Source organism: Gymnogyps californianus, chromosome 1, assembly GCF_018139145.2.
Source record: "Gymnogyps californianus isolate 813 chromosome 1, ASM1813914v2, whole genome shotgun sequence".
Classification (NCBI taxonomy): Eukaryota; Metazoa; Chordata; class Aves; order Accipitriformes; family Cathartidae; genus Gymnogyps; species Gymnogyps californianus.
Genome location: NC_059471.1, coordinates 24,777,492 through 24,798,887, shown reverse-complemented (window position 1 = coordinate 24,798,887; position 21,396 = coordinate 24,777,492). Strand labels below are relative to the sequence as shown.

The 21,396-nt window shown below is 36.7% G+C and overlaps 1 protein-coding gene across 2 annotated transcripts in view; it reads right to left on the bottom strand.

Annotated features, from left to right (window-relative positions):
* Nucleotides 1-2,013: 2,013 nt before the first annotated feature.
* Nucleotides 2,014-21,396, bottom strand: part of PDS5B (PDS5 cohesin associated factor B) — an 88,727-nt gene continuing 69,344 nt past the window's right edge. Inside the window, exons 25-34 of one of the 2 annotated variants that reach the window (XM_050914959.1) lie at nt 18,820-18,934; nt 18,316-18,448; nt 17,433-17,552; nt 17,022-17,084; nt 14,111-14,256; nt 12,072-12,177; nt 7,071-7,513; nt 6,878-6,979; nt 3,747-3,888; nt 2,014-2,915 (exon numbers count right to left, since the gene is read on the bottom strand). In XM_050914959.1, the coding sequence (XP_050770916.1) occupies nt 2,880-2,915; nt 3,747-3,888; nt 6,878-6,979; nt 7,071-7,513; nt 12,072-12,177; nt 14,111-14,256; nt 17,022-17,084; nt 17,433-17,552; nt 18,316-18,448; nt 18,820-18,934 (1,406 nt within the window). In that variant the 3' untranslated portion in view covers nt 2,014-2,879. The remainder of the gene's footprint in view (nt 2,916-3,746; nt 3,889-6,877; nt 6,980-7,070; nt 7,514-12,071; nt 12,178-14,110; nt 14,257-17,021; nt 17,085-17,432; nt 17,553-18,315; nt 18,449-18,819; nt 18,935-21,396) is intronic. The other variant, XM_050914960.1, reaches the window with a different exon arrangement.

Here is a 21,396-nt window from a genome sequence, read left to right as displayed (position 1 = left end):
TAGATTATCCTAGGTGGAACAGGTTTACTCACACTAGAACTTTCAAGCAATTTCATGTTTCCTTCCTATTAGTGGATTAGCTAGCCCTAAATATTAATTATCTCAGTTGGTGACAAGTAAAAAATCCCATGCTTCTGGAATCAGAGTGAATTATTCTTAAACACTAGTATCAAGATTACAATCACTGTTTGCATTTTGCATATGAACTACAGATCACTGAAAGTCTCCTGTTGCACTGCAGCAAGAAAAGGAAATGTAACACAAACAAGCTTAATTTGCTGCAAAGTACAGCAAGATACTTCGGTAATCACAAAAATTTCATACTGGAACTTGTTACAGTGAGTTCAATTTGATCTTTTAATGTAATACAGTACATTTTTATAAACTTAACATTATCATTGCAGAAGAGCATGCTAACTGAATGTTAGCAATTTATCTTTTATACATAATTATACTCTACTGTAGCTACTGTACGCAGATCTCAAAATGTTAGTACATAAAATATTCATTTTCTTTATATGAGATGAGAATGAACTTAGAAGAGGTTTGAATATAAGAATGAAATATTTGCTGTGCCTATTTCTCAAGAAATAATGAATTACACATTATAACCCAAGAAATCAACATTTAAATTGCAAAACTATAGTTTAAATTTACATTAAACATTATGATCAGTAATGTGCATCAATATTCGATGAAGTTTAACCTAACCATGTTTATGCACATAAAGCCTCAAGAGTCTGCAGCAGTTTCAGCATCAATTTTTCATATTTTTGTATAAAATTGACTTAAAGGTACATCTTCCATAAATGTTTTCAGTGCAATTCTGTCAAAGAGGAAAATATAAAGCTAGCTTTCAATCATTTTATACCATAAAAAAACCCCAACAACTTGCATTTGCACTGCTGAAGCATAAGTAAGCCAGTTCCGTTGTGCCAACTATTTCAAAGTCAATTAAAATCAACCGTAATTGCCTTTTTAGGCAGCATTTCCCCCATATCTATAGGTATAAATGTTGAAAAGCTGAATACTGGGGGGGGTGAAGTTAAGCTGAGGCAGAATAATCTAGTTGTTTATAATACCTTTTTCCATTGGTAACAACAACAACAAAAAGCATAATGAAAAAATTCTAACGGTTTCTTTACTATTGATCTTATAGTTTGGAAATCGGTAAATCCGTGTTTTAGTATTATCCCTCCCTCTAATTTTTAGAAGCCACCTTGCAACTATAACTTATTTATTGATGGATTATATGAAAATGCTCCATTATCCAATGAGATACAGTTTTCTGAAGTTAGAAATTGATTTTTTCACATGTTGTCAACTGTAGGGAACTAGAGGGAGAACAGCACCTGAAATTATAATATGTGCTTGGCTAAGCACAGTGTAGTAACCTATACATTTTGGTTCAAAGACACAGTTTGTAAACTGTAAAACTGCATACAGGATACTGTTTTAAGTATTTTGTTTCTATTTTCTTTGCAGATTATACCTAAAAAAAAAAATCCCAAAAAACAACCTCTCCATGGTAGCACAAAGTAAAAATGGAGCTCCATTCAAATCTTGAATACCGTGACTGCAATAATCTACAGGTGGTTATTCAACAAAAACTTAGCTCTTCATACCAAAAAAATTTGGCTCAAAAACCAAAACCAAACAAAAAGGTACAATAAACTCTCAATAAAAGGTTCTCTCATGAGGCAACCTACCATATACTACTGCTAGATACGAGTTTCCAAAAAAACATTACATCCCATTTTCAGCACATTTTTCATAAACATGCAACTTCACTATAAAATACAAAACACTTGGCTCTCAAGAACAGCTTTATAAAGACACACTGCATCAATAAAATTTTTCTTTGTGATTAACTTTACATTGTAATAAGAACTGTATTTTCACTAATGTTTATATATCAGATTTCATATTATAATGTAGTAATAATTTGCTCTTTGTGAACATCATGTTCAGAAGGAAATATCTATACACATTAACATACTAGACTATTAAAAACTCAGTTACAGAATTTTATTGATACAGTAGATTAATAAAAACTGATAGGGGAAGATAAAATGGGTAGGGTATTCAGTACATTATTTAATAACACACTTTTAAAATTAAAATATTTTAAATCCTTTTTGAATTTTCAATGCCACTAGAAGTCCAGAAAAGTCTGGCATCAATACTGAGGTGTAAAACAAGTCAAACAACTTCTTTCACAATTTGCATCTCTTGTATTATTCTATCCAACATTGTTCAACTGTAAAAGAAAGTAATTTAGCACCTCTGATGATAGGTAGGTGCCTAAAGGTAAACACTAGGTTAGATTCATGAAGGAAACAAAGACCTTTTTTTTTTTTCTTCTTCTTCTTCTCAACAAATAGTGGCAAAAGAAAGTGACACTATTTGTTCAGCTGATTTTTTTTTTCACAGTTAAATGTCAACAAGAGTACAAATACCAACACTGACAGATATTGCTTGAGATCAATTTTCAACAAACTCTGTTCTTTTTTAAATCAATAGATCCAATAAACAGTGGGGTACTGTCAGTTTAAAGCCGCAGATAAAAGCTATACAAGCACTTTAGAAGTCAGAAACATTAAAAAAAGAACTATTTACAGTTTTCTTCTTTAGTTCATATGTCTACAAAGCCAGCGCACATTACACTTCACAAAAATCCACAGTTAATGATATCAACATGTGTGTGGCTAAAGCTTGTGACCTAGGGACTGCAAATGCAGGGGCAGTAAAAGTAAAATAGGTTTTGTCTTTTTTTCAGCAACCCCATTTGTGCACTAACAGCTTCATTCAGTCTCAAGCTTTATATTAAAAGCATTCTTCAAAGCGTTCACCTGGAAGGCTGATAACTACATGCTCACTCATCGCCTTTCCCTTTTGGAAGTTCTGCGACGGACCTGTTTGGAGAAAAAGTATTTTAAATATTTTTACAGAAAAATTTTGAAAAATTCAAAAATAATTATATTTTATAATGGAAAAAATGCTTAGTCTCACAATAATGTTTGAGTAACTGTGTATACAGTGTCATTCATTACTCATTTTATCACAGGTACAAGTCTCAGTCAATGACCAGGACATAACTTTGTTTGATGCTACCGAGCCTGTGTCCTTCAAGTAATCAAAAATAATCTAGTTTCCTTTTTCAGAGTTTCATACACTCAGATGCTCCAATCATCAGACGTGTCCAAAAGTGTGAAGGCATTCACAGTTACATTTTTAGTATTACTACTAACATTACTAATGTATTTGTATGAAATAAATATAAAAGTGAACTTATTTTAACATATTTGCATATGCTGGTAAGAGGAAGAAATTGGTTTAGGATTCTACTCCCAGACTCCATACTTATTTTCCAGTACTATTCATTTTGTCTTCCTGTTTTGTATAAAGAAACATTATTCACTATTATAATCTAGCTGAGAAGAATGGGCAGGAGTTACCTGGAAAATAATTCCCATGAGGTACTACACAACTCAGGCAGATAGATAACAAAAGCTATACAGAACATAAAATTTAAGATGATTGACAAAACCTGACATTTTCTAAGAAATGCAGCTTCTCTGGGAAACTACAGTGCAGCACCACTACACAACAGTGGCAGATGACAACCACCTCATTCATTTTAAAGGAGGAAGGTTCAGTTCTAAGAACAGAAGTCATTCTCTGAACATCAATACACAGAGGACACCACAAAGACTCACAAAGAAAATCTCAGGCATTTCTCTTACATTGATTGTGGAAACTTCCTCTTCTTCCATTACTTCTTCCTGTGGAATGTCATCACTGACAGGTGAACTACTCTGAAATACGTCCATCTCTTCACTAGATTCATTCTCTTTACTGGCTGCTTGTTTGGAACGTCCTGCACGGCTACAATCAGAAGAAAAATAAAGATCAGTTTCACAGTATATGGGTCTGCACATGTATAAACTGTATGAGAGCAAACATGCTACTTTACAAGAACAGCAGCCTTAAAATTTCACGTTCTGTAATACTTCTGTCTTATATACCTATATAGTTCATCCATACACGGAACAGAAGAAGTGGAACTAGGAGGCTGGACAACAGCATTTGAAAACCAAGTTCTTCCAGAATAGAGGGCTAGGAGTACAAAGTTGGACAATTTTTGCCTGTATAGGCAAGACAGATTTTTCTCTTCAGTGCCAGAATACAGGCCAAAGAAGGCTGACACAACAGCAACCAGTGAACAGGAAAAGCCAAACAGCCAGAGACTGAATACTTGGTTGTTTTTTTTTTCCTTCTATTCAATTCCATGAATATATAAGGTACTCTACTTCTACAGTTTATACTCAACAAAATTTGAGTAACTACATCTATGTTTTTACAGACCTAGAAGAACCCATGTTGCTATTTATGAAATTAACAATATAATGAACGTAAATGCAAATCTTCCAAGCTAGCTCATGCTAAGAGCTAGGGATAATCACGATAACAATACCTTAATCAGGATAATCAAGAACAATCAGTCAACAATATCTTAAATTGTCTGTCTTAGTCACGGGAGCTGAACCACAAGCAAAAAGCACCCATTTGCTTAAAATGAGAACTAGTCCCCTCCATGCCTTAAAAAAAAGCGGCCAACTAGACATGTATCCAAAACTACACAGCTGCAACCACATTACCATTTTGGTTTGGGTCATAGGCACAGTTCAGAGTCAAATCACTGAATCATCCTGCTTACTGCGGGTGCAGTCTTGGTGCACCCAAACTAGGTGACTTTTTGGATGAAATTAAACCAGCAACTCTGTTCCAGGCAGACAACAAACACACTTCAATCCCCAGTGAGGACATACAGACCCAAAACAACTGTCCTCTGACAGCACCAAACCACACATGTGGAGGGAATTTTCAGTCCTGAGAACCACCCTAAAATCTGTGCAAAATAAAATCTCTGAATTGCATATAGTGATTACAGTATAGTGGGGGTTTCAGCACCAACCAACCAACATGACATCCTTTGAGAAACAATACAAATAAGCCCAACTCAAGCCTTCCAAGACTGATAGAAGCAACAGACTTGAAAAGGAAACAGAAAAATTATTCACAATCTAGGTTCATCTTTTCACATATTACAAAACTAAGCCAGTTCACATGCACTGATTGGTAACCCAATTAGCTATCAGAAATAGGTTATACCCTATCACCTCATAGGTAAAATCCCAAATCCATCCCCAAGGAGCCCAGAAAGCTTTAAACATTTGGATTAAATGTATTCTATCTTGTGGTACACAGTGCTGCTCAGGCTATCAGCTCCCTTCAGTTAAAACTGCTGTAGATATGTATGTAGACAAGGGAGAAAGATCTGACTAAATGCACTTTGAAGACTGAGGAATTACTGCGGTCTCACAGTTTCTTGCAGATTTGGAAAAAGGACAGTCAAAATTTGGGTGGTCTGATCACAAAAAATAAAAAATACACACAATATTTTTTTGTATGAAATCTAGAATAGATCCAACAACTCTGAACCCTGAAGCAACTTACTTGGGCTCCTCATGCCAGGAACAATACACGTACACATGAACTAGAGTTATGCCTGTTATTGATCATGTGTACTGATACAGTTTACTTTCTGTTTAAAACGGGGTAAAGAAACACACTGAGTTCAATGAGAAGTGAATCAGAAGCTACTTAAGTATTTACTAAACGGCATCTTTGACAAATGCCATATAGCACATCACCCAACAATAACTTGCTGGCATGTCTTCTCTGCATGGCAGCAGCAGTTTCCAACTCTTGTTCCACTGCACATGTAGCAGTGACTTCTGTAGTAACCAACACAGTGTTGGGACCTTTGTTTCTGGTTACAGAGTAAAGGAGCAGGAGAGGTCTGACCTGAGGTAGGGAAACAGAACACTGGAAAGGTCGGGATATCGTGTGTGCAAAATACCAGGACATGCGATCCGGCGTGAAACTAGAATTTGAATGGAGGGTATAAGCTTGTTCAGGCAAAGATCTCCGGTATGGAAGATCTTTGGGGACAGGCAAATTGGTACATTAAACTGCCAGAGGAAGATCAACGTGATGCTCCCTAAGCCCAGAAGCTAGAATAACAACAGAGTAATACAAAATGCCGGACTGCAGACGTGTGTAAGCAGTGCCCTAAGGAATTTATCACCAGGTTCTGGAAAAGTATCTTCCAAATCTGTCCCATGAACTGCAGTTTGATACCAGTGGGCAAATAAGTTCTGTCCACTTGTACACTTCTGCTTTACATATATTGCATATACATGTACAGAAAAGGTAGAGATACTTGTAGTTTCCTACAGTAGGCACAAGAAAATTAAGCTAGCCACAGAATTTACCTTTATTTTGGAGCTTAATACGCCTCAGAATTTTCAAGAGCTACTATCCTTCATAGATTGTAGCACATTTTATTCATTTGGAAATGATTCAAGTAGATAATAAGAAGGCCACAAATTAGATAGTAAGTGAACATTAATTTAAGGAGAATCAGAATAAACTTAATTCTCCACAATACTGTTTCACCACAGTAACAATTTGATTTTTCCTACAAACGGGAGCACTTTTCGCTCCTTGAAGTCCTAACAAAGCCCTATCTTCAAGGCCCTCATGTGCTTTATTGACTTTTCTCCTAGTAGAGCAAAGCTACGTATATGCTACCTGAGCACATGAAACTTACTTGTAGCCTCTTGCTCTGGTTTGAGATGCTCTAGGAGAAGCAGCTAGGGAAAACATTTTAGAAATAACAATGGCAATTTATTTTCTTCACTGTCAATTAAAGTATTCTGAAATATTTTCAGTAAATGATTGTTTGGGGGCACAGAGGCATATTTTTAATTTTCACTAAACACAAATTCAGAAAATATTCACCACTTACACTTTTTTTTGCTGTGATGGTGGTGTTTTTGATGGCCTTCCTCGTCTTTTCTGTGGCGTAGACTGTGCTGATTCAACTGTACTAGTTTCAGATGGTTCTGCTCTGTTTTGAGGAAGACCCAAATTGCAAAGTATCAAATTATAACTAATGTCCAAGGATAAAAAAGATGCAGCTTACAAGAAGGTGGACTTACCTCTGCTGTGTTCTTTTCGGTGTCCTATTTTGCCTGCCTTTTGGTTTTTGTTCAATGTTTTCAGTTTGCCTTTCTTCCTCCTCCTCCTCCTCTTCTGCTGCAGCTGCTGGCGGTTGTTTTTTTTTGCTCCTTTTTGATGACTTTGCTACTGGTTCTTCCTTTGGTGTTCCCCCATTATTTGCTTTGGGAGGGCGTCCTCTTCTCCCTTTCTTTGGTGGACTGTTCTGTTCATCCTCACTTTCTATTACATCTTCTTTTAGCCTTTTTTCCTCTTGCCATTGTGTTTCATCAGATTCTGAAACAACTGCAGGTCTCTTCCTTCCCCGTTGACTACCTCTAAGTTTCTGCTCTTGACCCAGTTTATTCAGGTCATCTATGCTTAGTTTCTCTTCTGAATCTGTGATAGTCGCTTTCTTCCTTCCTCTAGGCTTCTCCATCTCTGACTGAAAAGGTAAGATTACATCTCTAAATTAAAAAATTACACTACCATATTAAACTGTCACGTACGCAAAAGCTACAGAAACTTCCCCCAACAAGACAAAGAGTCTTCAAGTTGCACAAGCTATCTACTAAAATTGTCTACCATATCCATTTCAAAAACCTTTGCAAAAGTCTAAACACCTGCATACATATAAAATGCCAGACAGGAGAGAAAGAAAGGTGAGCTGTTAAAACACTGAAGTGTGTAAGGTCTTCCTCACTTGTATCCTCAGCTGTGTCAAACACAATTGGCTAGAACATCCATAACTGCATTTTTATCAATAGGAAAATATAAAGATACAAAGGATGGGAATTGTCCACTTGTGGCTTCAGCTCTGTTGTGAGCTGCAGGGTGCTTACGCCTGGCTCCCATGCTGGCAGTGGCAAGGCACTAATACAGAAGACGGGCAACCTGAATTTATAATTGTAGAAGGAAGCTCAGGAATTAACGGTAGCTGCCAAAGCACTGGTGTCAGAGCTGCACCAAGACTCAACATTTGCTCTGCGCAGCAAAAAAACCCACATAACCCTTAAAAGAATCACAGAATAGTTTGGGTCAGAAGGGACCTCTAAAGATCATCTCATTCCAAACACCCTGCTGTGGGCAGGGACATCTTCCACTACATTAGGTTGCACAGAGCCCCATCCAACCTGACCTTGAACACCTCCAGGGATGGGGCATCCACAACTTCTCTGGGCAACCTGTTCCAGTGTCCTACCACTCTCATTGAAAAAAATTTCTTCCTTATGTCCAATCTAAACCTACCCTCTTTCAGTTTAAAACCATTGCCCCTTGCCCCATCACTACAGGCCCTGGTAAAAAGTCTGTCCCCATCCTTCTTATAAGCCCCCTTTGTATATTGAAAGGCCGCAATAAGGTCTCCCTGGACCCTTCTCTTCTCCAGGCTGAACAACCCCAACTCTCTCAGCCTTTCCTCATAGGAGAGGTGTTCCAACCCTCTGACCACTTTTTGTGGCCCTGCTCTGGACCTGCTCTAACAGCTCCATGTCTGTCTTGTAGTGGGGACCCCAGAGCTGAATGCAGTACTCCAGGTGGGGTCTCACGAGAGCAGAGTAGAAGGGCAGAATCACCTTGCTTGACCTGCTGGCCACGCTTCTTTTTACGCAGCCCAGGAGGTGGCTGGCTTTCTGGGCTGTGAGCGCACATTGCTGGCTCATGTCCAGTTTTTCATCCACCAGTGTCCCCAAGTCCTTCTCTGCAGGGCTGCTCTCAATCCCTTCATCCCCCAGCCTGTATTGATACTGAGGATTGCCCCAAGCCAGGTGCAGGACCTTGCACTTGGCCTTGTTGAACCTCATGAGGTTCACATGGGCCCACTCCTCAAGCCTGTCAAGATCCCTCTGGATGGCATCTCTTCCCTCTAGCATATCAAGAAAGGTAGAACCCTTTCTGAATCATAAGCTTTCAGGACAGAAACTATTCCTTCACCTCTCCGTGCTCTAGTTCTCTGAAGTGCACAGTTAAGAACCATAAACAGTGCAAAGATTTCAATAAGCAGCTATTAGGGCCAGAACGATCGCTCCAACCAACCCCTACCCCGGGGGGGGGGAGAAAAAAATAAAGTTTATCCACCTACCATTTCATGGGGACCACGACTATTTCATTTTGGACCATGAAACGGTCCAAAAGTAAAAATATTTACAGTATTTCACAGTTTTACACCAATGTTTATTTCAAACTAACATTACTGTATTTCAACACATACAAACACTCATTTATTAGTATTTGCCACATCGCAATTTAATCTACATAATGACAGTTATGACACTTAAAACCAGATTGAATTATTTTTTTCCTTTACATCTCCCTTGTGACATAAGATAGAAGTCAGCTTGCAAGTATGTGTCTCCACTTTATCCATAAACCCTGGTCAAGAAAAGCAGAAAGAAAAGCTAGAAAGGATATGAGGGGAAAAAAGTAAAAGAAGTTGAAGGACAAAGATTTACACTGAAGAAAAGAAGAAAAATGTTTGAACAATGATGACATCTCCTGCCAGTTCATGACTTCAGTGACAAAACTGTTAATCTAGATCAGTGACATCCTCATTATTCCCTGTTCTATTTGCTTTTGCAGTGATTGTGCACATCTGTCATTGCAGCTGCTTTTACCACATAAGTAGTTGTAGCCAAGTTTCAAAGTAAAGTTTCTCCCTCAGGTTAAACAGTGTCCCACAACCTTAGAACTAATGTGTTACTCTATGATGTAATCTGGACAAATATCCTGAATAGTGACATCTTTAAAACATGGACTTTCTGCTCCCCAATTAAAATTCTGCTTCTCAGTTAATGCTTGCTATAATCTGCTCCCCAGCTCCAAGAAATATAAAATGAGTTCTGAATCTATGACCTTAAGCAGCTTGCTTACATATTCAAAGTGAAATACAAGTGCCCTCAAAAGTACTTGAAATACTGAACTGTATTTGCTTTATCACACAGCTTTGTCAGTTACCAATTCAACCTAATGCTTCTAAACATGAATTGCATGCCAGCAGCTGTTTGGACTCTCAGACTTTTCAAGGTTTACAGCTGAAGTGACATATCAATACAGGAAGCATCACAAGTGTTATTTTTTTTTTGACAAGAGATTCCTAATTTTTCTGGTTTTCTTATAAGCCAGTTTGCTTTTCCCACAAGATATCACAGTATAAGATGGTTATTTACACTTCAAGACAAGCAAAAATTCAGGACATTTTTACTAGTCAGTATCTTATGTCCCAAGCAACCTAGAAAAATGCAACAGACTGACATAATGAGAAAACAGAGAAATGTCAGAGACATTCAAAAAAATAAAGCAGCAGTAACATCAGATATAGGACATCCTTAAAGCATTCTAGAAAATCCAATTGTAACAAATCTGATCTTGTTTGTATTATTACTTTTTCATGCATATCCCAAATACTACAAAATTTACAGACTGCCAACTGTTATTAAGGCACAAAGAACCAAAATTTACTAGTGGTATGTGAAATTCTTATTGTTTGAACTGCTCTTAGAATTACAATACAATTATAATTTTCTTTGGTGGTTTATTCTTCTGTATTCTGATACAGGTGTAAATACTGCTTGAGACAATATTTAGCCTGTTTATAATTTCATTAACATATTAAAACACTACATCTGAGTGAAAGTCCAAATCATTTTTTTTATATCCTCATTAGGAACCTTTAGCATTACTGATCTACAGAAATACATACATCCATCAGTAAGAATTAGTAAGGACAAGGCTACCACCATCAAAGGCCTATCGCTCTCAAAGGCCTTCCTTGGTTAGTGGTCATTCACCAAAACCTCTCTCTCAGATAGAGACCCATATCATTTCTCCTGAACGATCCTGACACTGTAAAAGAGCATAGCAATGACACCATTCTGCTACCCCTTGGGGTTCACTGTTCTCACAGAACAGTTTGTTTATCTAACAGCATAGGCAATGTGCTTGTTAATCAGTAAGACTATTTTACATCATATTGGATTGTATTTGTCTGTAAGTATCAGCTAGCTCACTCTGCCCTAAAAGCCTGTTGAAGACTGTATTACGCACAGACAGCTTTAAAATCATACTGCAACTTCTACTTGTGATACCTGGCATTCAGAACCAAGCATTTTCCTGCCTTCACTGCAGTACAAGTTGCATGCAAGAAAACAGAATCCATATAGCTATTCAGATAACTCTTCCTTGAACTTCTAAATCCAGTGTCAAATCATGATGCCCTCTTGGTATTCTACATAACCAGAGAACAAACAGTTGCGATTCCTTACAGATGTTTAAAGGAAAAGACATCTGGCTGAAAAAGGAGAACATGCCTTATCATGTGCCCCCCTCAGTGATGGGACACTACAAAAAAAGGTGAAAATTATAATGCATCAACACTGTAGCGAGGTATTATCACTTTGTATCATACATGGTTTCTTGCTTAAGGCTAGCAGACTTTTACAACCTCAGAAGGCAATCTGAAATTTCAGACAGGTTAAACTCCTCCCCCAAAACTCCAGTATAGTTGATCATTCTCAAACTAATCCAATTAATTCTTCCAAAGCTATATTTCAAGTAAACATCAAGAACATACACAAAAAAAAAAATCTCTACTGTATATTGGGGAACAGAAGTCCAAGGAAGCTATCAATTTGAACAATGTCCCAAACACTTCATCAACAAATCCTGAGAATGAGACAAACCGTGGACTAATTCTCATCAACCTAGCTCTAGCAGAATCTACCCCTGTCAATATTACCAATTAACTGGTAATCTTGAAAGCTTACAGGAGTTGTCAGGATGATGCAAAGGTAATGTGATGTACACATGAAAAACAGAAAAACTGAACCTTTTTTTCATTGCATTTTCATATCCAACTCTAAACACATTTTCCAGTAGCTTACAACATCAATTCAGTTTCATGTTTCAGCATATTTTCTTGAATGATATCAAGTACCACCACATTAATTTTTATTTTAAAGTCCTGGTGACTTAAAATGAAACATCTGCAATGCAACCAAACAGCTCACCCTTACAAGATCAGAGTCGTCCCTTTTGTCAGTTTTCTTCCCTGGTAAGGGCGAAGCCAGTGTGAATTCTTCATTTTCACTGTGGTCCATTTCAGTACTGTCAAGCCTAAAATGAATAAACATTTAGTCTCCTCATTATTATAATACAGTGGGCAATCGTTAAAAAAATTATATTAAGAACAACAGTCTTCAGAAGAAATCTATTCCTAAACCATGAACAATCTTGCAGAAAGAACCTTTCACTCTGGCTACTACAGCCACCATGTATCACAAGCCAGAACATCTAAGTCTCAGGACAAAGATGTCAATCATAAGCCAGGCTGAATTTTCTTTTTTCACTGGGAAAGATAAGCAGCTTTTTGAAACAGAAGAGCCTTACTGAGTTTCAAGAGATCTGTGCATTTGTATACATTCGCATACGTTTTCATATACCAATCAGAGATCCCCACAGAAAGACCAGACAAAGCACCCACACTTTCCTATGGTGAGGTTTAGGCAATAGAATAGCAGTTCTATTTTTACTTCAGTTTCTACATATGTAAATGTGGACAATAATACCACCTGCATATGTAAAACACTGAGACCCACAGATAAAAGGTAATATACAAAAGCCAATACACAAGTAATTTCGTTTCATCTGCCCTGGGGTAGGTAGGAGCAATGTTTTTAAATAACAGTGCACGTTCTTTAATGAAAAGAAATACGCCGAAATGAAAAGTGGTATTCAAATACACAAACTCTTAACTCCCTGGTCTGGGCACTGCATAGACTGAGAAAGACGTTCTCACTCCTACAAGTATAAAATCTGTAATAACTGTGACTTAATTGGAAGCTCAGTTTTTATACATTGTCTTAACAGATGCAAGCTTGCCTGTATATATTCAGTCAGACTGAATTGGAAATACCATGCATACTGAATCATTACCATCACTTCTAGACGACTTTTCTTCTTTGGTATCTCCACTCAAAACACTAATCAGTTTAACTTAGGCGAACTGGGGAGATCATGAAGATGACAGAACACGTTAGGCTGTGAGTGCAGCATTTTTTTAAATGAACCAGATGTAAAACAGTATTGGTCCCAGATTCATTTCACTCGATAAAGAGAAGAATCTGCACTCCAACCTGTCTTTAGCCAATAATGTATTTCAACATGTGAACCTGCATGGCTTGTAAGAAATAAGCCTTTCTGTGGACTTTCCATGGAATTGAGAAGTATTTCTTGTAAAACACTGCACTACATTTAAAATTAATATTATATATTAAATAGTCACATAAGTACCAAATGAGAAGTCTTATTTCCAAACATAACATTTCCTCATAGTCTTGAAGTAACATGAGAAAATATGAATAGTGGGGGCTATGCAATCTCTAAATGTCTGTGAAAAAAATGAATGATAATGTGACTTTCGGTTAAAAAATGAACATAAGAAGATACAGTAACTGATGAATAACCTAAAAAATCGACACAAAATAAGCTATAATTTTTAAAGACACATAACTAGAAGACGACTTATGTAGCATTACAGTACATTCCCCTCTCCATCACAGAAGAAATCTAAAATCCAAAAATGTTTATCTGCAAAGTCAGAGGAGGAAGTCATGTGAGATCACCACAATGGCTTACCAGTCCTCACTGTCTATGACTTGTTGTTAACATTACAGCAGGCCACAAGGTTCCTAGGAACTGCAGATGTATGTATACACACACACACACATATATATACACGTGTGTGTATATACACATATATACGGGGGGCGGGGCGGGTTATATGTATAAACATATGAGGCTCTGCTTCCCCTCCTACAGCCAACTCTGGATGTGACTTGACTCTGGGTTTTATTTTTTTTTAAAAGCAAATTTATTTCTGGGGTTAGAAAGCCAAATTCATGGCTTCAGTTATACCAATGTGCTACTATAACTTTACTTCAAAATAAGATAATAAAATTCTGTTTCTCACTTAGAAAACATTATAGAAATATTCAAAGTTTCCATTACAAATACTTGAAATATCAAAGCTCCTTTGTTGTCTACCAACCTCCCTTTGATCCTTCCTGGTGAGCTTGGATTTGAACTGCTGCTGGCATTGCTTACAGTTTCCATTCGTGCAGATTTGGATTGAGACTGCTTGCCTGCTGACGAGAGAGGCTTATTAACTGCTCCAAGAACATTGGCTGCTTTGGGCTGAAACCAAAAATATATTTCCTTTATTTTAAGCTACACGTTTAGATACTGTTAACATGTACTATGCTTAAAAAATTCACAGATTTCACTTTCTGCAATCAATATCTTAAATTTTAACACAAAGCAATAAACATTTTCATATTAAAGTTACAACAGACACCAGAAGGAAGCTGACAAAGCTGTAATCAAATAGCTAGCTGCCACCAAAACGATATTCTTCTCTCTACCCTTACATTCTATCCTCTTCTCATTAGTAGTACTGGGTGCTCACCTGACCCTGCAGTAAGCCACTTCAGCATTTTTTGTGCAGTTTGCTTTCTGCTGATCTAGCTGCCTGAACCAGCTCACCATTTGGATCAGATACGCATCTGTACTGGCAAAACAGAAATAGCAGTAGGACAGCCCTTTCAGCAAAGAAGCCATTAAACTGGCTTAGCTGTAATGGCAAACCACACTAGTTTCAACTGGGAATGAATGAGAATCTCAAAAATCAAATACTGTGGAGAAGATTCTGATACTTCACGCACAAATTTAAAAATGTTAGGCTTTTACTAGGTGCCAAAATTTCCAGGCACTGGTGAGCTTCAAGTTATTCTTTTAAGTGGATTATTTTTCAGACATGCCAAATACCTCCAGCTCATACTAACTTTTGAAAGAGTTGAAGGAGTTCAGTTACTCCTAAAGAGAATACACCTTTATGCCAAACACTCACGTACAAAAATGTTGAATTAAAGACCATTCTCTATATTTCTCATTGTCTAGGATGATCCATCTTCTATTTCAATATTAGATTCTAGCTATGTCTGAAGTTAGTGACAGCTAAAAAGTTCAACATGCACATCATAGCAACTCTGAGTGTTCCTTTTTCAGAGATATGCAGCATGGATGTGCTGGTTATACTTTTATAGCCGGAGGGAATTTTACACTTACACCAAAGATTCACTCTGCACTGAGTACAAGAAAAACAGCATATCCTTTCCAAAAATAAACCTTGGAGAACAAAATCCAGTTTAAGACTTTACATCTATTAGTTTAGAACTTAACGTTAATCAATAAGTGAATACAGAAAGAGCTCAAAAGCAGAGAGATGTTCAAATTCACACTGGACTGGACTTCCTACTAAGGAGGGACTAACACTAACAGGGCCTGCACTAAGAGCTCCTCCTTTACAACAGAACCCACACTCAAAGCCTTGCTGCCCTCAGATGCTGTTCCCTGCTTATATCCACCCCACTAGCACCCACTCAAGCTAGTCTTCCATTCCCAAAACCAAGACTCCCTAGACCAACTCTCATTTCATGTTGCTCTCATGATGGTGAAGCAACTGAAAATTTTTGGCGGTCAAATACACCTCTGCTGTTTGTTACAAAATTTCAGAACAACAAAAAAGGCGCTAGAGTTCCTAGCGCTAGAAATTTAAAATAATATAAAAGCTGCCTTAGGATTCAAAAGAATTTCAATTAGGATATATGAGAGAGATGGAGCTACTGGAGAGAGTCCAGTAAAGGGCCACTAAGATGAAGAAGGGATTGGAGCATTTCTTATACGAGGAAAGTCTGAGAGAGCAGCGACTTTGGACTAGATGACCTCCAGAGGTCCCTTCCAACCTCAAACATTCTGTGATACTGTGATTTTTCATGATAGCATAAACCACGTTTCTTGTTTAATATTGTCACAGTACACTTATGTATAAAGTTTGGGACAAACTAGCAAGAATGTTTTATGTCAAAAACTGGATGAGAGAACTTAATATTGACTACTGGTCAGAAATTGGAAGACACACAACTTCCTTTTAAAAACCTTTGTGTCTTCAGTAAGAAGTGAATCTCTCATCCATGGAGTTCAAATACTCAAATGCACAATACAGTGATGATATATTCCAATCAATAAATGTTGGCTTTCAACTTCTAATCAAAAAGATGCTCCTGTACATCTGCATTTTTTCCTAACTTGCATTCCTCATCTATTAGGTAGTTACTAGCTTGCAGCTAATGCTTCATTAGCAAAGTTAAGGGTAATGAACATGCTGTGCTTTTATTTCTTTTGCAAGGTAGCAAATGAATGTTCTCCTGTAATCTAGAACAGGAGACATTAATCCAGATGAAAACCACAATCTGTCTTTTCCTTTACCAGATTTTAATTTTATTCTAAAGAGTACCTGGGTTTACTTTTAGCGAAGAAAGAACATTGACATTCAATACAATGCATGTTTAGAAAGAACAAATTAATATAACCATAGAACAGTCAGTTATCTTGTAAGATACTGTAGAATGGTATTCAGCTTTGCCAAAGATTAGTTTATGTGATTTTTACAAATCACGTAAGTTAGAGTTTTCCATAGCTGTCATTTCACATGCAATATTGTAGTCTTCTGCAGAAAAAAAAGGTTAACCATGTTGCAAACTTGTCAAATATTATGGGGGTATTTTTTTTGGACTCTCTCTTTTTAAAGACAACAGGCTTTGCCTACTATTACCACAACCCAGCACAGACAGTAGCAGTTTTCCCTTCTACCTATCTCTTTCTCGCTAGCTGTTTACTAGCCTTTGATATATAAAACTTTTGGGCAGAAACAATCTATTTTCTTAAACTTGAAGTGTTTCACTAACTACATGTTAGTTTTCTTAAAAAAAAACAAACAACAAAACAACCACAAACCCAAAAAAACCCACCACCCCACCCCCCCAAAAAACCCAAACCAAAAAAACAACCAAATGAAAATTGTAAGCACAGCACCAAAACCAAAACCCCCACATCATACATACCTTTCCAGGAGTGAAAAAAGACTTCATTTCCGGAGGAAGGTAATTTTTGGTGTTACTGAAATTCTGTAAAGAAAGGGGGGGGGAAATAAGGAAAAAAAAATATTGCAGCAATAATCAATGAACAAGATATATACATTTTGGAGGTAGTACTGAAAGGTTTTCTTTACATCATTTATGCTTTTGAAATTTTACACCTGAACAACAAAATCGGGGGGGGGGGGGGGGGGGGGGGGAATAAGTGTACATACACATATATAAATATTTATGAAAATATATACATACATAATTTTCAACTACATTATAATAGGGAGAAGTCTGAAGTTACAAGAAATTTTGAAAAAAACTCCTGAATGACAACTAACAAAGATTTAAACAGACTTATCTCAAGAAAAATTAAATGCCAAGGTATACCTTGTCAGGTTGAGTAAAATATCTGGCTGGAAGTACAGGGTCTTTAGGGGATTCCAAACTGTAGGTTGTACTCTTTGACATAATGATATTCATTGCTACATCACAGACTGTGTATAGTTTCTGAGGAAAAAAAAAAAAAAAAAATTTAAAAACCCAAACAACACTTTAGAAGTTCATTGCAAATCTTGGCAAAAGACAGTATCTTTTGGGCACAGAACTACAAGAACTCACAGTTTAAAAGCAATCACCTTAAACATTTAACATTAGCCTGTATCTTAAACAGTGTATTGCAGGGTACTAAAATATCAGAGCAAAAGACAAAAGCACTGTAGGCCCAGCAGCTGAAGAGAGCTAGCTTTCATTATCTTTCTACACTTAAGAATAGTGTATGCCATGGTTTCAAAGACAAAGCTAAAAAAAAAAAAAAAAAAATTCTCATCTCTGTGGGAAAAGTAGAAAAGTGACAAATCGGTACATTATGTGATGCAAAAACCTCAAAAAAAGATCAGCGTTTGATACATTCACTACACAATACACACTGGAGACATCTAATGCATGTATTTTTCTTCCTATACTAAGCTTACTCTTGCACTTTTAAAATGAAATGTTACGAAGCACTTTAGTGGATGATTTAAACAGTAAAAATCATAGTTTACATATATTTAAAGTTAGCGTTTAATAATCTTACTGGGACAGAAACAGAAGGACTGCAAACTATTACAACTCCCTTGCAAATGTGCAAGATCTACTGAAGTATAGGAAAATAACTGTCATCTAAACTATATTGAAAGACATTTTAAAGTTGGTGTGTAAACAAAAAGCAACTCATTTCCAGACGTAGGCCAGAATTAAATCCAATTTCCAATCAAAAAGTATCACCTACTTCATTCATTTTTGGATCATCTGGTCCTTGAGCATCCTTAGTCTGTTTGATATTTTCTACCATTTTTCTGATAAATGCGTGACTGTTGTTTTCATTTTTAGCCATCAATATTTCCAGTATGAACCACAGACACCTGAAAGGAGAAATACAGTACTCCTCATGAATAAAAATGCAAAAGAAATTATTTAAAAAAGCACATTTGAGAAAGTGGTTTGCTCTAGGTTTTACTAGTATTATGAATTTGAACCAGTCTAACTTTGGGAAACCAATTCTTTAGGAAAAAGAAATTAAGGTAGGATGAGCAGAAGGTGAAGGTTCCTCTGTAAGATATCACAGAGCACTAGAAAAGCATATATACTATTTCTCACAACATTTTACAGAAAAAACTGCCATCGTTATGTGCACTGGACAGTGTATCAGGGTACCACAATGAATTAAAATTTCACTTAGAATAAAGTTAGATTGTTTTAACCCTAGAAATAACACTATTAAAAGTAGTCTTACTCTTTAATGTCCTTGAGTTGTTCGATGTCCTGGACTTTGACATAATCTGGATCATGAGCTAGAAGATGGATAGTATACGGAACAACATACTCTGGTAGAAGTGACAACAGTTTCTCTGAAAAGCAGAAGAAAGATGCATCAAAAGACTACACACCCAGAAATATGCTTTTCTACTACAGAGGAAAGAACAAAATTTAAGGTCAGCATACATTAACATAAAGTATTGGCACTTGTGGGCCTATCATTTCTTTATGATGTTGCATCTCATGGTTGACGTGCAGATGTTTCATGCATGCAAAAATTAAGATTTTAAATATCGCTCACTCAGGGCTGCGTATTTTCTAGCTACCTTGAGAATACAGCTACAGTCACCCCCTACTCCCAATCCTTTCCTTGGTTCAAAGCCTGTATTCTGAAAGACTTCGAAAAACAAAAGTGAGGATAGATCACAAAATCCATGTTAGCTGCAAGATGTGAGACCAGCACAATTGCAGGATAAGCTACTATTCTTTCTTTGGACATTGCTGTGTACAGCCTTGCTGTCAACAGAACAGAAAGAGATGCTCTTTGCAGGGGCTTTGCAGTCAAATTGCCACAATATTCTCCAAACCCACAGCCTACCTTATCTGTTTAAAGAAGGGACAGGACATAACATGAAAGCTATAACAAAGTAGTAGTGGACTGAGTTTGAAAGGCTCAATCCCACTTGAACGGAGCAGCACAACCGAACTATGACATTCAAAGCATTCAAAGCTTTTTCTAGCATCCTCTGAGACTTGTAAGTAGTCCTAAGCAAGGACTGCAGGAGAAAGTCTTTCCTACATCATGACAGTCAGATGGCCTATTTTCCTCGGAGATTCAAAAAGTAAGGATTGTTGCCAAAGGCCCTCTCAGAGTTATGAACACAAAATACACATTCCATAAGGTAACAAACAAATTCCTGAGCTAACCAATACTATGCAGAGTGAACTTCAGCACCTCAAAGTTTGATGACGAAAATCAGAATAAAAAAGGTCATATCCCACAGGGGAAGGACAACAAAAAGACAAGTTGTATACCAAAAGTCAAAAAGCATTTTGCAGAAAACGTCCACACTGTTTTCTTTAGCCTAATGACTGGGAGGAACTGGAGGATGCACAGCACACCTAAGTTATTAAACCCGTACCCTTGTGCAACAGGCAGGACGATAGGCAAGGAAGGCATGCTAGTATTCTATGTATATTACTATGGTACAAGCATCTGATCTTGAGTGCTTGTGGCAAGGGCAAAGTTGTAGGATTAACATGCCTATGGATAAACACTTGCATGTACATGTGAAGAAAGGAGGGAAATTCCTGGCTCTCCTTTTGAAAAATCACATTTTTGAGCTAGTGAGTGGTCATGAAAGACATGACCAAGTCTGTAAAGTCTTCTTTTGTTAAGCTTTTAACTATCCCATATTAGGTTATGAATAAGAAGTCCAAACATCCGTAAATCATTATATAATTATTATAATGTAAACATATTATAGTATATTATTATATTAATCTATTATAATAGATTGTATTATATATTGTATATTATATATTAATTTATATAAATTTATACTATAGAAATATAATAATATTTGAAAACTATTTTAAGATACATTAGAACTGACATTTTTATCTCTAATATATGTATTCATTTGAGATGTGCTTGACAAATATTATGCACATCAAATAAAATACATTATTATTGTAGATTTCACAAGACTGAATTGCCATGCATAAGTCAAGTCTTACTCAATCCATCCCATTCTTAAAGGTCTGCATTAATAGGGATAATGCACAGCCTACATAAAATATTTGGATTAATTCATAATAGCAAGGAAAGCGTTCAAAATTAATAAAGGCCCACAGAAGATAGTGCTGTCAAGTTCCAAGGATACACTTTTAGACAGCCATTGCAGTTGATGCAGTTAATTATCAAGAGTAGTATCTCTACTACATAGACTGCAAGCCATCATAAGGTTTGAAAGAAACAATAAAATCACCCAATTTCTTTCTATTTCAAGCTATATTTATGTAATTGAAATCCAGTGTACTCTGCAAAGCAGTTTTTAATGTGTTTCAATTGACATTCCACTATTAACTTTAAAAACATCCTTCACTTCTTCAAGCGCTGTCCTGCATTTTAGCCAGCAGCTGTTTGCTTAACTAAATAAAAAAAATAAAGATGTGGCAGGGAAAAAGAACATAATTATGATTTCAGACCACTAGCAAAATAGGCTTGCCTTAGACATGTCCCAGGCAAACCAACCCGCTATTATTTGTATTAATTAGCAACGTCAATAGAAAGCTCATCAACAGCTCATGAACTCAGTGTTTCATTAACTTCCTGCCTTGTACAATTTCTAATGTAACTATAGTAATAATTCCAACTGGGTCTGGAAATCAAAGTGAACCAGATCCAGACAAAATAGGAAAAGGACAAATATTGACACATATTATATTTAACCCCTGTCATGACAAAAAAAAAAGTCTTTATGCATTCTTTCCTCACCTCTAATGAGGAAAGACAGAACCTGACAGGTGGGGTGGCTTTACAGACACGAAC